Genomic DNA, 14057 nt, shown 5'->3' with positions numbered 1-14057 from the left:
ACACTGTAAATTTATGAATGCAAACCCAAGGCTCTGTCCCAAGTTCCCCGGGCATCCCACGCTTGCAACTACTTCTGCGGAGATCGTCTCGCCTGTTCCTCCTCAGCTTTTTTAAGAACAGAAAGATAACTAGGAGATGAAAGGCTCTTCAGAGACATTTACAGAGCAAAGCCTGAGGTTCGTTTGGCGTGCTGTGTTCTTGGAGTGGAGTAGTTGGGAAAGGGCAGGAATTGGCTCAGCCCTCCCTGGTTCTGGCAGCATGTGGGATTGCCAAATTTCAACAATTTTAGTGTTTAAGTCACTTTGGCACTCTTACTAAGTGTCCTTCAATGCAAGCAAGGCTTGCGGTGGTGGTGTTGTACACAGGGACAGCCCGAATCTGCTCTTCCTGCTCATTCTTAGTGGTGTGAGACACTCTGGGGAGAAGATCTGAGGAAGGCCTGGGTTAACAAGTCTAGATTTTGGCCTGCTCTAGACTTCAGTTGCTGTTTCAAAAGCCTTTGTGGGGACAGAGAGAAGAAAGTATGAAGACTTTATAATCCTCATGAAAGAGTTGAGCACTTTACCGTTATGATCACCGTTGGCAATTGAACACAATGAATACGTTATTACTGCTATTGAGTTGTTTATTCTTTCTGGACCACTTGTTTGCAGGGAAAGCTCTAGAATAACAGGTGTCTCAATGAAGCTGAGCACTCGGTCCGAAGAGCTGGTTTTGTATTTATCCCTACGTGACAGTTGTCATTTGTAGATACAGGTGTGACGACTGGGCAAACCTGATGCTCATACAGAAGCATGAGAGCATTTAGTCCCTCCTAGGAGACGGTCCATGCTTTACTGGGTTGGACACTAAAGGAGGGAGCCTTGCTCTGACATYGGCCATGGGTTGGTGGCTCCCCTGGTCTTGAGTGGCTGAAATGAGCAGCTGCAGTTGGCTTCAGTGTTAGGAGCATCAGGAGCATCTTGAAAAGATCTCCCTCTAAGTATTTTTAAGGTGTTTTGTTTCCTTGATGTCTGGTATATGATATTTATACGCAGTGATACTCATTTACCTGGGGCTTTGGCAGCCTTTGCTTTTATCTGAGTCTAGTAATTAAGCTATTCATCTTAATTACAGCTTTAGATAATGTCATTTTTTTTAGATATGGCCTATAAACAGCAATGCAGCATTGCATTTGTTTTAGTGTGTTTTTTTTTGTTTGTTTGTTTTTGTTTTTTCTTTCCATGCCATCCCTTCTGCTTTCTTGTTTTTAACAGAGGGTTTAAACAGAACAAAGACAAAGAGCCCAGCATGGCTCTTCTGTGAGAGTCGCATTTGGAGCATGCTACAGCAAATCGATAAATTATGATTAATTCAACTTTTAAATGGAAGGGCTTTATATACATGTGAAAACATAATAAGGGACCACTATGAAGTGAATGTATTAGATTGATGTCCCAAAGGCACAAAGCCTCACAGAGAATTATTAGATGCAAAGATCTTTATAATTAAGTGATGTAGGACCATAGGAAGAGTTTTTTGTGCTGGCAGTATGCTTCCTCCCCTGGTCGTCTTGCAGTAACTGGTCTCTCCTTCGACCTTTCCATGGATGCACAGACCACCTGCTTGGACAAATGCAGTTAGCAAGGCTCAAGTATGTTTGCTCCCATTTGGCACTCTGCTCAGAAGAGCATCTGGACACTGACCCCCCTAAAGCTTTAGGGTGATGCATATCCTCCTGAGAGCGTATTTCAAAGTAGTGTTGCTGTCTAAAATGCACTTCCAGGCCTGTCTTCTTGCTGTAGCTGTTGCGACCAGCCAAGGTCATGATATGGCTAAACACCAATTCTTCCCTTAGCAGCTGGCTCCTGGACACTTCCTCTGGCTTGCGTGTGGACAGAGCTGAGCTTGCTCTGCCGGTGCTAATCCTGGGCCCAGATGTGTACCTGGATGTAAGGAGGCTTCTGAAGCCGGGGAGTGTCTGCCACACCACGCTGCAGCTGGGTCCGTGCGGGGCCAGGAGAGATGGCTCCCGGGTGCTGCATCGTGCCCTGCCCCTTGCTGCAGGACCGGCAGGAGCGTGTGCCAGTCTCCTCKCAGACTTTGCTGCGCTCTTGCTGCACACAGCGCCATTCTGGTGCCCAGCTGCTCATCAAACGCCGAGATCCGCTTAGTGACGGTGGATGATCTGAGAGTCCCTTGCTGCTGGCTGGATAAATATTCCTGYGGCAGTGGGAGATGGTGCGCTATTAAATAAACCATCTAGCCTGCCTATATGCAGGATTAGARTAAGGCCTGTTTCCCACCAGCAAACAACTGCTGAGTGCTGGAATAGCTCTGCTGCAACTGGATATCGAGTTTTAATGAAATGGTCTTTCCAGCAGTCCTGTAGACAGTTTTAGGAACCTTCTGTTCCAGACGGGTTGAAATGAAGGAGWTACTTTCTTGTTTCTAGCTTGCTTGTGGGGCCATTACAAGCTGTAAAGTTGCAGTAACATCTGGTGACAGTCCTGGGAAATGAATAGAAGGATCTTGACCCCTCCATCTTCCAGGCCCCGTTGCAGCTGAGCTGCAGAAAGTTCCCTGGGAAAAGCCCTATTTTGCTGTGCCGTAGGGAGGCTGAAGGCAAGGTGCCCAAGGCCGTTTAGGTGCAGAGCTCCTCTTTGAGCCTCCTATTCTGTGGAGATCAAGGGAGCCAGGTGCTTCAATACCTTGGAGGACTGGGGCCTCCTTCCCCAGAGCTCATCTGGTCCTACTCTCAGTGCTGATGTTGCTGAGCACCCTGAATGCAGACTTAGATATCTCCATCCAGATTTCTTTCTGGGTCACTATTTGCCAAGTGCAGTTGCCCTAAAAATGGGCTGAGAACAAGCTATTGACTTTTAGTTGTGAGTGCATAGCGTTTTCAAGAAGAAAGAGTGCTCTGTGTTGCTTTAGCAGGGACACACTGAAGTATAATTGCTCTTTGAATTACATAATGGGAACGTAAAGATTTCCTAAGGTGCTAAGAGCATATGAAGAGCATCAGAGAACGTTACATTTCGGTGGAACAATGGCACGGTAGTTGGCTCGCTGATAGCTGGGGAAAACCCTTTGGAAGGAATAACTGCGGTTTTTCTTCAGCGCTGCTCACTCCTGATTAAATGAGATTAATTGTGCTGTTGAGTTCTGCGAGTTCAGCATCCAAAATAAATACATAAATTAAGACTGGCAACAGTGCAGAGGCTTAACTGCAGTTTGAATTCCTGCCACCTCCTGCAGGATGTGGAGGGGAGAGAAGCTCTTTTCTCTTAGCGCGTGATATCCCGCAGAACACACACGACGCCCGAGCGCTTTGCTTGCGTTGTCTGGGCACCTTTCCTCGCTCCCTGGAAGGTTTTCTTTGGCTGGAGCTCTGCAAGGTGCACAAGCCAGTTCCAAAGTGCCAGATGTGTGTGGAATAGGAAACGCGCTGGCCGGGCTCCAGGCTGTGGGACCTGCAGCACAACAGCGGCTCCCCAGGAAAACCGCTGGCTGCCAAGAACTAGAAGTGATGTCAGCTCTGGAAGTGTGTCAGATTAGAAACCCTTGTACTTTGCTCTCTGTGAAGTATTAATCTCCCAAGGCCTGTGCTGTAACGGGTCCTGTCTGGCTCCGTGCAAGTTTGTTTGTTTTGGGCTGGAAGTGTTTGTGGGTTTTTGCATGAAGGCACTGGAAGCTGTCAGTGGGCTGTAGTTTAACTACTTTGGGCTGGATCCTGTCCTTGAGTTGATCCTGCAGCCTCATTCAGCCATGCTGAAGATCGGCCTCCCCTACCCTGAAGTGAAGGTCTAAACCTTGTAATTGCCAGCATGAGTATTTGTAGGAATTGGCTGGGGTAGGTTACAGACGGGTGATGACACCCTGGGGCAGGGATCGGATCTCGCACAGTCCCACCCAGCCCTGCTYGTTGGTGGTTCTTTGGATGGAGCCGTGAGGCTGTCGTGGCAGCGTGCTGCAGGAGCCAGCGTGGGGCGGGCGGGCAGGAAGGGTGGTCTGGCAGTCCTGGGGCAAAGTGCCAGGCTCTGGGTACCAGCACTCTTTGAGGGTYGTCGCTTGCATAGAGCCCTGGGGAAAGGGACCATCTTCCTTGGTCTAGGGAGCAACTCCTAGCTGACAGCTCTCCTCCATGTGCTGTAGCCGTGGGGCTGGGGGGTGCCATGGGCGCTGCAGGGTTTGTGCCTCCATGCAAAGTTACAGCGTTGGTACATACTGCTGTGAGTGTTTTGCCACCCAGCTGGAGGCTGTGTAACCTTGTTTCTTCTAGCGCTAGCCCTCTGTGAGCGCCTTTCCATCTCTTACTGCAGGAATTAGATGCAAGCTGTGATGTCTAACTGCAGCCTCGTCATTAATAACAGCGTTTCAGTTATGGCACYCTAAGAGTAGGTGAGGCAAACGTATAGGGAGAGGCGTTATCTTTTGCTAGATCAACTGACAGAGGTAGAAAAAGCAGGCTGGCTTTTGAGTGCACAAGGCTGTCACTGGCTTTGACACAGCAACGACACACGTCAAACTGAGCATGGAGGGGTGCAGCCTGGTTCTGCCCAGAGCTGTTGCTGCCTGTGCTTTGCTTGCTGTCTGCTRTGCCTCAGTCATGCCTGAAGAAGGCCTTGTGTGTGCCTAAAGCTCTTCTGCTTCTTCCAGCTGTGTCAGTTTGTCTAACAGAAGGTAGTACATCTCCAAAAATGCTGCCTTTCTTCTGTCTTTGGGTCAGTGTGGGTAATGGCTTAGATGATGACAAGGTGGTGGCCCTGATGGAGAGCTGTTGGAGCTGTTCTCAGACCAGCCAGAAGGCAGCATGGGCTATGCTGCATAACTGGAATGGGTTTCTCTGGTGGGTTTATGGCAGTAGCACATTGGAGCTGAGACATACCCTGGTTGTCTGAACCAGCGTGACAGTGCTGTGTTTCCATGTGGTACTGTGCCATTCAGGAGCAGGTAACTAGTTTAATTATGGACCTTGCCCAGGGACTTGTGAGCCCAACTGCGGCTCGGGTGATTCCAGCAGTGCTAGGTGCTGTACACAAACAGAAGGGCAGGAGATGCTCCACTGGCTTGTACAGAAATATGCCCTGTTTGGTTTTTGTCTGTATGTTTTGTTTTTAAAATAATAACTAAAACACAAATCTTCCTTCTCTGAACAAAGCCATTTGTCTCCTGTTGAACAGTAACCTTTTATTTGCTCATGCTGTGTAACAGAGATCAAGGACGTGTTTACTTCTGATAGCCAAAATTTCACCAGAACAAGTATGTCGCTTGTCTAGGTCTTTCCTCCTCTTTCTAAGTGGTTAAATTCCAAGGAAGGAAAAGGGTTTATTCACCAGGAGACAGGGTTTTCCATGCTATTCTCAGCCATGGAGTGCAAGCTCCCAACAGATTTATGGGCTGGTAGTATTGTGTGTCTTGGAGGTGAAAACAGTGCTCTGAGGGTCTTGCCTCTGACCAAGTAATTGCATGTCAGGAATCTGTCAAACCTCGCTGTGTTGCTAGCTCACACTTCACATGGTTGTTTATAGTTTTGTAATCATGAAAGCGAGAGAATTGATTCTTTCTCCTCTGCACTCAGTGGTAAGCTGGACTATTCCTGCCTCTGATGTCAGAGGAGGAGAGATCCTAGGAGAGGTTTTTGGCTGTACATTAAGACAAGTGTGTTTCAGAAAGGGAGATGTTGGCTGGTTTAACGTGGGTTTTCAGATGCCCTCCGTTGCGTGTCCCTGTTTGAATCTGGGATCAAACCTCTTGCTGGCAGGGGCTGTGCTCACATGAAGTGCAGAGGACGGTTTTTGGCCTTGAAGATGTTACAAGCTGTGTTCATCCTACAGGCCCTGTTTTTTGTGCCAGTCAACAGGAGACTTTTCCATATACTTCACTGGGCTTGAACACCAGAGGTGAATGGATGGCTAATGAGAGTGAGGAAGAGATGAAATGGATGGTAAAAAGAATTTTTTTTTCCTATACTGTTTTTGTGCCTGATACAGCCTTGGTGTTAGCAACACAGGAGAGAGTAAGCACCCCTGCAGAGCCTGGTGCAGAGAGTATAATTTTCTTGGAAGCAAAATGCTTTTAACTTGCAGCATCAGAAACCCTCCATTTCAGGGCATGCTCTGCACTTCAGTGCATTTGCGTTCCCCCGGAACGCTCTCTGTGTATGCACGTGTACACTGTATATGTCTATATGTATGTAAGGATTTGCACATACATTTATAGTCCTGAAACCGCTACTGGCTGCAGCGGAACAGCTCGGTGATTTGCTGGACTTAGTGGAGTTTAGTGTGAACCCTGCTGGTTACCTGTGACCAAATGGGCACAGAACGCTCTGTTCCACTCTCCCCACATGGCCCGGTGTGCTTTTTGCCCCCCTTCCCCCCCCTTGTTTTTTCCTCATTGTTTTGTCTTCTAAATAGTTATTTTGAGATGTTCTCAGTGGCTGTTAAGTAATTTCTGGGCAGGTGATGGGCGAATTTGCGTGCTCTGATCTAAAAGCCTTCTTTGAATGTACCGTGTGATGTTGCTCTCCATAGAGGAAAGCTGTACAGGGTTCCCTGGCCCAAATTTAGAAATCTGTGAGCTGAACATCTCTGGTTCTGCTAGGCTTTCACGTTTGAAGTTACATCTGTGAGGATCCAAAGGGAAGAAGCTCTCCAGCTCCAAAGTACAGGTTCTGTAGCTGAAATATCTGCCTTGAACTGATCTGTGAAGGGCTTTATGGCTTCTGACTTCTGAGTCTGCCTCCGTGTTATTGTTGATGTCCATTGGAATAGCTGGATTTGCTGTGTGAGGCAGACYGCTCTTGCGAGTGGCTTTCGTTGCGTTCGTTAGAGCATTACTTCCAGCAGGTAAGAGGGTGAAGGTGAGCAGGAGGCCGTGTGTGTGCATGGTTCTGTGTTTAAACAGGGTTGTATCCATTTCTGTCACTGTGTGATGAAGAAAGGAGGTTGGAAATAGTCAGCAGCTTCTGTAAGCACTTAACATTCCTGATTTCATTTGTCATTGATCTCACTTGGAGAAATTTTACTCTGTTCTGATCCTTTCCCTTGAAAGGGCTTTTACCTCATTGTCAGGCATGCTAATTTAGTGTGGTGTTTTGAACCAGACCTCCTCCTACGTTTCCAGAGCCTGGAAGGTGTTCCTTCCTTAATCAGGGAGTGTTTATACAGTCCTTTGAACATCTTAGGACTAGAGTCATAGTGGGGTTTTTTGCAATGCCATGTCTGGGTCCTGGGCCCTGCTGTTCCAGCCCCTGTACATGCAAAGGGCCTGTTCCCAAGAGCTAGCAGTATTTTGGGGCCAGAGGGGCAGGAGGGAGGGCTGGATGATTTGGGGCAGATCTGCACTCCCCAGAGCAGCCCAGTGTCAGGGGGTTCATTTGCCCCAGCTAGAAGCCTCCCAGGGCTGTGTTAAGGGACAGGCAGTGATGGGTTGTCACGTGTGTCTGGCCAAGGCAACCTTTTCCAAACTAACCTTTGTCACAGTCTTCTGCCAAGTGCTCAGTTTGAGCCAGTCTGCCACCCTGAGGGTTGTGAGTACSGCTGGGTTTTTACATGGCTTCTTGGTCTAGAAGTATTTTTGGTGGCCCTGGAATAAAGGGCAGCAGTTTGAGTATGGTCATGTAGCTCTCACCATCATAAGGATACTGTATAGCTTGGCAATGCAGCAGATGTTTRCGAGTAGAAACATTGATACCCTGGAGATTGGTTGCTTCTACCCAGAAACAGCAAAAAGCATTTAGATAATAATGGTAGGAACATGTTTGCAGGAAAGGAGCGACTATTGTACTTCAGAGATGTGCAGGTGTGTGTGTATTGGCATGAAGGCATAAAAGAAGGCAACTTCTTCCTATTAATAGCCAGTGAGATTTTATTGTCATTATCAGCTCAGTGAGTGCACCAAATATTGATGATAGGAACAGACTCTGGTCTCTCTTGGAGGTGAGGAGGAGCCTTTGATCCTTGTCACCTTAATAAGCATGTTCCCAGGCTGTGGCAGAACAGTTGCCTGCGAGGGTCTGATTTCAAATGCGTTTCCTTCAAATGGTTCTTTCTCCTTTCTTGGTATAGGAGAGAGAGACCTGAACGCGGCAGTCAGGCTAGGCCATGGGTGAGCTCTGCAGCCTGGCACTGAGTTCTGTAATTGGCCCTTTTTTCTAGCATAATGGCTGAAAGCTTGGATCCCAGGTAGGTTTTGACTTTGGGGAAAGGAGTTCAGAGATGTTTAGGGGTATGCAGACATCTTCATGTTCTTTTTTAAAAAAAAAACTCAAACATTTCTTCTGTTTTGGTGCAAAGTATGGAGCTGTCTGTTCTTATTCCCCTGCTTGTCTGCTGAGCTGATTTTTAGAGGCCTGGAGTTGGAGAGGTTGGTAATTGCCTCTTACCGGCCTGTGCTGGCGCTGGAAGCTGCCCTGCAGATCTCTGCTCTGTTCCCGGCCGCCTGAGCCAGCCAGCTATCCCTTCTCGTTTCACCTTTTGAAGAGGAGTATTTTCAGCAAAATGCCATTTAATTACGGTCTGAAGGAAATGGAAGATAGGACAGAAATACGGGCTGTTACCTGGAGCGATGAGCAGGAGTGCCTGGCGCAGAACGTGTGCCGTGAAGAAAGTGCAGCGGGGAGGACAGCGCAAGTGTGGGGTGGCCGAGGGCAGGTGGGACGCCCGGCTGCGTGGAGCCAGATGTGCAGAGCCAGCTGTGGGGCTCCATGCAGCARCGCCCAGCCAGACCTGCTGCATTAAGGGAAGGTCCGTAATGAAGGACGGTAAGAGTAGGCAAAGAGAAGTAGCTCTGCGCCACACACCTCAACCTTTTCCCCTGGTGAGCCTACCTCCGAGGAGGTTTTGTGTAAGTACAGGCTGACATAAGTCTGGTCTGACATGCTGCCAGGAGCAGCTGTTATTGGGAGGGCCCTTTGGTGAAGTGTCTGAGATGCTGTTTCTCCATGGATGGGTGTTCTCGCAAAGGTTTTGCTGCTCAGGGTGTGTATCCTGTCCTTAGCTCAGCTAAGTTTTCTCAGCCTCAAACTGCTAACCCATTCTTGGGTTTGGCTGTGTCATCTTCTGCACATATATTTACTGGTAACTTGCTATGTGCTTAATTTCTTCCTGTTTCGTACAGCTTTTTGTACCATGTGTCTTGGAGGGAAGGTTTCCAATAACATTGTCCTTTCAGAGCGTTTGGTGCATCCTTTCAGCCTTATGTTCCCCTTACTTCTAGCATCCTGTGGAGCCAGTTAAGTGAGTTTTGTAGCTTGCTGTGGTCCTCAAAGGACTAGTCTTCCAAAGGAGAAGTGATGGAGAATGGGCAGAATTGTCCCTACAGTGGGGCATTTGGTAACAATCCCTACAAAGCGGCATTCCTCAGCTTGCTCCCGAGCAACACCTGTGCTGCCTGAGGTGGCCGAACCAGAGATAAGCTGGCTCAGACTGTGCTAGCTGGTAAATCCAGATACTGCACTTCAGTGTGTTCAGAATCCAGGTCCCCACATGGTGGGAATAGTCGGATCTGAGCTTGATGGCGTCTGCTGTTCCCTGCTGTGCCTCCTTCCTGCAGATCATGAGTTAGCGGCACAACAGAAGCATCCATGCGGGTAAACGGCAAATCCAGGGGCTCACAGGCTGCTCCGGGTTGGCGGTGGCTGCCCCTTTGCAGGGGAGTACAGCGTGTGGGTGTTGTGCTGGCTGTGCAACATCGTGTGCTCCGCGCAGCCACGTGTAAAATGTGCCTCTCTGCATCTTCCAGGATTCGACGTAGGGGGTTGGGGGAATGCCCCCTTGCAAGCACAGATGTGCGTTGTGTTGTCCCACACTGGCTCTCTGGGGTGGCATGTTCATGTGTGCAGAGAGCCCCGGGACACTGTCTCCTCAGTTCTTGGTGCTGATGACTGAGGGGACCTGAAATGGGATCTTCACCAGGATGAGAGCAAATGCCTTGTCTCTGTCCCCGTGTGATGAGTTGCACAGAGCCTGTCAAAGCTGTTGAGGGGAGCAAGAACCCAGCTTCATCTCATCTGTCATTTGAAAATGAACTGAGATGCCCAAGTCCCAGCTGTTGTGTCCGTACGCTTCCTCTGACCTCAGTGGAAGATGTCTCCTACCCACCGTGGGGGATCACTATCTCAAGGGAGAGCCCTGTGTGCCCTTGGGCTCCTAACCTAGACATCCCAGGGAAGTTAGGGGGGGCTTGGGGCAGGGTCTGTTCCCGCCCCACAACGATGGCAATAAACAGGCAGGCAGAGGACAGGTAGGATTTGTGCGTAGCTAGCTCGTCACTGAAGGGACACAGCCTGCCAGTGTCAAGTTCTCAGTGGTCTGACTGGGGGTTGCATTTCGGTGGGCCAGTGCAAGCATGGATGCTTTTAGCAGCACTCGCTGCAAATCTGACAAGCTTGCTGCCCCACGGGCTTGGACAGGTACCAAATTAGCCACGCGCACGGGCAGGGCTAGGCCCTTCCTTTCAGGGCACCTGTAGTTCCCAGCACACGCCTTGAAATAATTCCATCTCCCTGCATGTGTAATTTTGCATGTCATTGCCCCTAATTGCATGCTTAACACACACTCTTTTAAAATGCAGCCCTTTTATCAGCAGTAGGTAGTAGAAGGTTTAATAGGGTGTTTGAATTCCTATAAAATTAATCTGTAGCCTTCTGCGATAGGAGACGGGCAGGGAGCCATGTGGTTCGTATCCAGTGTTGATAAACTTGTTATAGAGGCAGGAAACATTTTTGATTGGAGCAGTGACAAAATAATTTGGAGCAGAGCCATAAAAAGAGTGGATGGTGATGGTTTGAACACAGCAGAGATTGAAATTACTGGTGTGTGGAAGCAGCGCTGCCAGCTAACATTGACTTAGTGTCTCTGGAGAACTCTAACAGCAAATGCATTTTATTAATGGCAATATTCTTTTAGGAAATGCTGAGCCTTGTTTCAGAGGTGGAGCTCTCCTACGAGTACGTGGGTTTGGAAAGTGGCCAGACTGAGACCTGTTCAGCTTAACTCGCTGCTGGTCACTGCTCTGGCCTCTGCTTGCAGGAGGCAGGTTGCCTTAGGGCATGTTCTGGGTAAGACGTGATGCAACTCTCTCTTGGTCTGTTGCTTTGCAGCTGGAATATCTTTTCTCTTCTAGAGGGAGAAACCTGCTTGTATTCATTCTGGATTCAGCTATATTGGATAAAACACTTGGAGATAACAGGTCACATTTTTAGACATTCTTTTGATGTCTCTCCTGTCATGGGAGGTGCTGGTCATCTAGCAGGGCTGAACTTTGTCTGTAATCCCCAACCAAACTCATGGAGAACTGTGCTTCCTTTGCTGTGCAAAACTGGGACATGATTAACCAAGCAGTGTGACCCCAAGGAGACAACTATCTTTTCTTTGCAGGGAAGCTGTTGGAAGGGGATTCTCTGGAGCTGAGCTGTAGTGCTGGTCCTGCGAAGGTGATATTGGAGCCGAACCAAGTTGTGGTTTTGGACTGTAACGTGGCCCCTGTTGAACAGGTGATTAATGTCACGTGGAAGAAGAATGGGTTTCCGTTAGTGGAGCAGGAACATCTGCATGTGCTTCCGAATGGATCACTCTTCATCTCATCCCAGGCTGTGGCAAAAGACGGCAAATATCCTGAGAGGGCTGGCGCTGAGGGTAATTACTCCTGCGTGTCCCACAGCTCCCTAGGGGCTGTCACCAGTCAAACAGCTGCGGTCAGATTTTCAAGTAAGTGGATTTTTTTTTTCCCTCCTCGTGTTTATACAGACAGTCTGCCTCCCAGAGAGTTTGGACTAAAGTGTCTATGAAGTGCAGTTCTGTTAATAGTGTGTAGGTGGGATTTGGGATCATCCACGAATAAGATGTGCTGTCTTTCTCCTATCTCTCTATTAATATCCTGTGTGACTTTCCCAGGTAAGTGTCATGAGCTGTGAATTAAAGACAGGATCCTCCTAACTCTCCAAAAGCCAGTGCTTGTTTTTTGCAGAGAAATCAACACCTCGGAACCCAGCTTACGAGAGGTAATGATTGTCCCACTGATGAGCTGAACACAGCCGTTATCCTTACGTGTATTAGAGCTGCCTTGTGACTGCTGCTGTCCCCTAATTCCTGCTGCTCTGAGCCTCCAGCATCCTTTGGCCTGGACCGTCACTCTTGTTGGAGGAAGGGTTCCCAGTAATGAGTTGCTCGGGCCATTCTCCAGCAGTTGGATGCTCTCTCCTGTCACTGCTTTTGCTCAGCTCAAAGCTTGAGTGTTTGAGAGGGCCGTGCCGGCCGGGGCAGAGCTGGCCACGCCAGCCGGCGACGGTGTGGGGTGTGCAGGAATGCACCCGCCTAACTCGCCCGAGGGCAGCTGGACAGGACTGGCTGCCTTTGGGACAGGGTAGCTTGCTTTTGGCGTGCTGTCCCATCCAAACCCCAGAGGCAGCACGGGAGAGCCTGCAGCTCTGCCCAGATCAGGATCTGCCCTGAGAGAAGAGCGTGGATACACTGATAAAACAGTCATCTCTGAGAGATGGTCAGGTGGATGTGGGTGGCCGCTCAAGGGGTAGAAAGCGCTAGAAACAGGCAAAACCATCTGCACGTGGGCCAAGTTCCCTTTTGTCCCTGCTCTCAGTAGCTAGCTTAGATCATAACGAGTCTCTAAAGGCATCTACTGCTCTGGCCATTCATGAGGTCTGGTGACTTTGATGGCTTTTAGCACATCTGAATGTGGTCTTGTGAAAATGATAGACTCTGAAAGTAGCTGGGGACTGAGGCTCCAAGGGAGGCCGCTGGGTCTTTCTTCTCCCAGCCTGTGGGGTCCTGACAGACAGGATGTTGCATGTCTCCCCGTCTGATGGCTTTTCTTTGTGAAAGCTTAGCGCTGACTTTAGCGCAGTGAGCAGCGGAAGAGCCGGGCTTAATCTTTGGCAAGGCGAGCTCTCTGAGCAGAGCCTGGGCTGGTGGTGCAGCGAGCAGGAGTGTTGTGGCTGTCCGTGTGCCTGGGGGTGCCAGGGCCCAAGCTGGGACAGACGCGCTGAATTTTCGTTCCCAAATGTCCTCTGTTAAAGCACAGTGCTGCCGATTTCAGGTTTGGGAGGGAAGCGGGTAGGCTTTCTTTCCTGTAACTGTTTTACAGTGCCTGGGTGCCGGCGAGTGTCCCAGCATGGAGGGATGTGAACAGCACTCCGYTTCTCGTGTGCGTTGTGCAGGGGGAGAGAGCAGCTGACTCTTGGCTTCCCGGATGAGGAAATCTTTTGTGCGTCACAGAGAGTCTGTGGCTCCGCTTGGTGTCAGGACTGTCTTGCGAGGTGGATATCTGTTTATATCTTCGGTTCAGGCTGCTTTTCATTTTAGTCGCAGAGAATGACGCTCCAAGATCTGAACCGCTGAATCTTTGTGCAGCATCCAAGTATAAATTCCCTTGTATTCAGAAGTGGCTCCTGGAATTATTTCAAGTGTATGAGCGTCAATAAATGATTTCTTGACCTAGCAAACAAGTGAGGTTAGAAAATAATGCAAATGCAGTAACCCTTCTCTCTAGTACAGTGACCTATGTAAATGTTGATGAGTGCAGCTGCACAGCACATCATGGGAAACAGGCCTGAAATGCGTTTCCCGTCTAGAGAAACTAGGGCTGAGATGCATTTGCACTTGCCCAGGGCTGTCCTAGGTGAAGATGCAGAAGGGATGTCCTAACTCCCAGAGCTGGGCTCTATGCACTGTGATGTACATAGTCTCCTGGCGCCCTATGCGGGGGCGGGGGGAAGCATATATTTCAGTCTGCGAGCACTGCTGTAGAAATCAGTGCTTCTGAGAGGAGGTGAGGTCTTTCCAGATCAGGGCTCTGTGTTTGGCCTAGACCTTTGCAGTGAGTCTTTTTTTTTTTTTTTTTTGCTTAGAAAATGTCTGGCATGCAGCACCCACAGATTGCTGGTGCCCTTTCCCTCCTGCCCCCTCCTTTCCATAGGGGTTTGCAGTGCTGCTAGCAGTATTTCATTACACGAAGGGAACCCTGGCGGGGGGCTCCAACAGGACACTGGATAGATGGAGTCAAGGGTCCTGCACACAGATACTGTCTGGACAGCTGAGAGACTTGGAACAGA

At 49.2% G+C, this 14057-nt stretch overlaps 1 protein-coding gene across 1 annotated transcript in view; it reads left to right on the top strand.

The window, feature by feature from the left end:
- Nucleotides 1-8740: 8740 nt before the first annotated feature.
- Nucleotides 8741-14057, top strand: part of IGDCC4 (immunoglobulin superfamily DCC subclass member 4) — a 68799-nt gene continuing 63482 nt past the window's right edge. The window contains exons 1-2 of the mRNA XM_026073368.1: nt 8741-8750; nt 11368-11697. Coding sequence (XP_025929153.1) covers nt 8741-8750; nt 11368-11697 — 340 coding nt within the window. The remainder of the gene's footprint in view (nt 8751-11367; nt 11698-14057) is intronic.

This window comes from Apteryx rowi, unplaced genomic scaffold (genome assembly GCF_003343035.1).
Source record: "Apteryx rowi isolate R43461 unplaced genomic scaffold, aptRow1 scaffold_11, whole genome shotgun sequence".
NCBI classification, from domain to species: Eukaryota; Metazoa; Chordata; class Aves; order Apterygiformes; family Apterygidae; genus Apteryx; species Apteryx rowi.
This window is presented reverse-complemented; position numbering and strand designations above follow the sequence as displayed.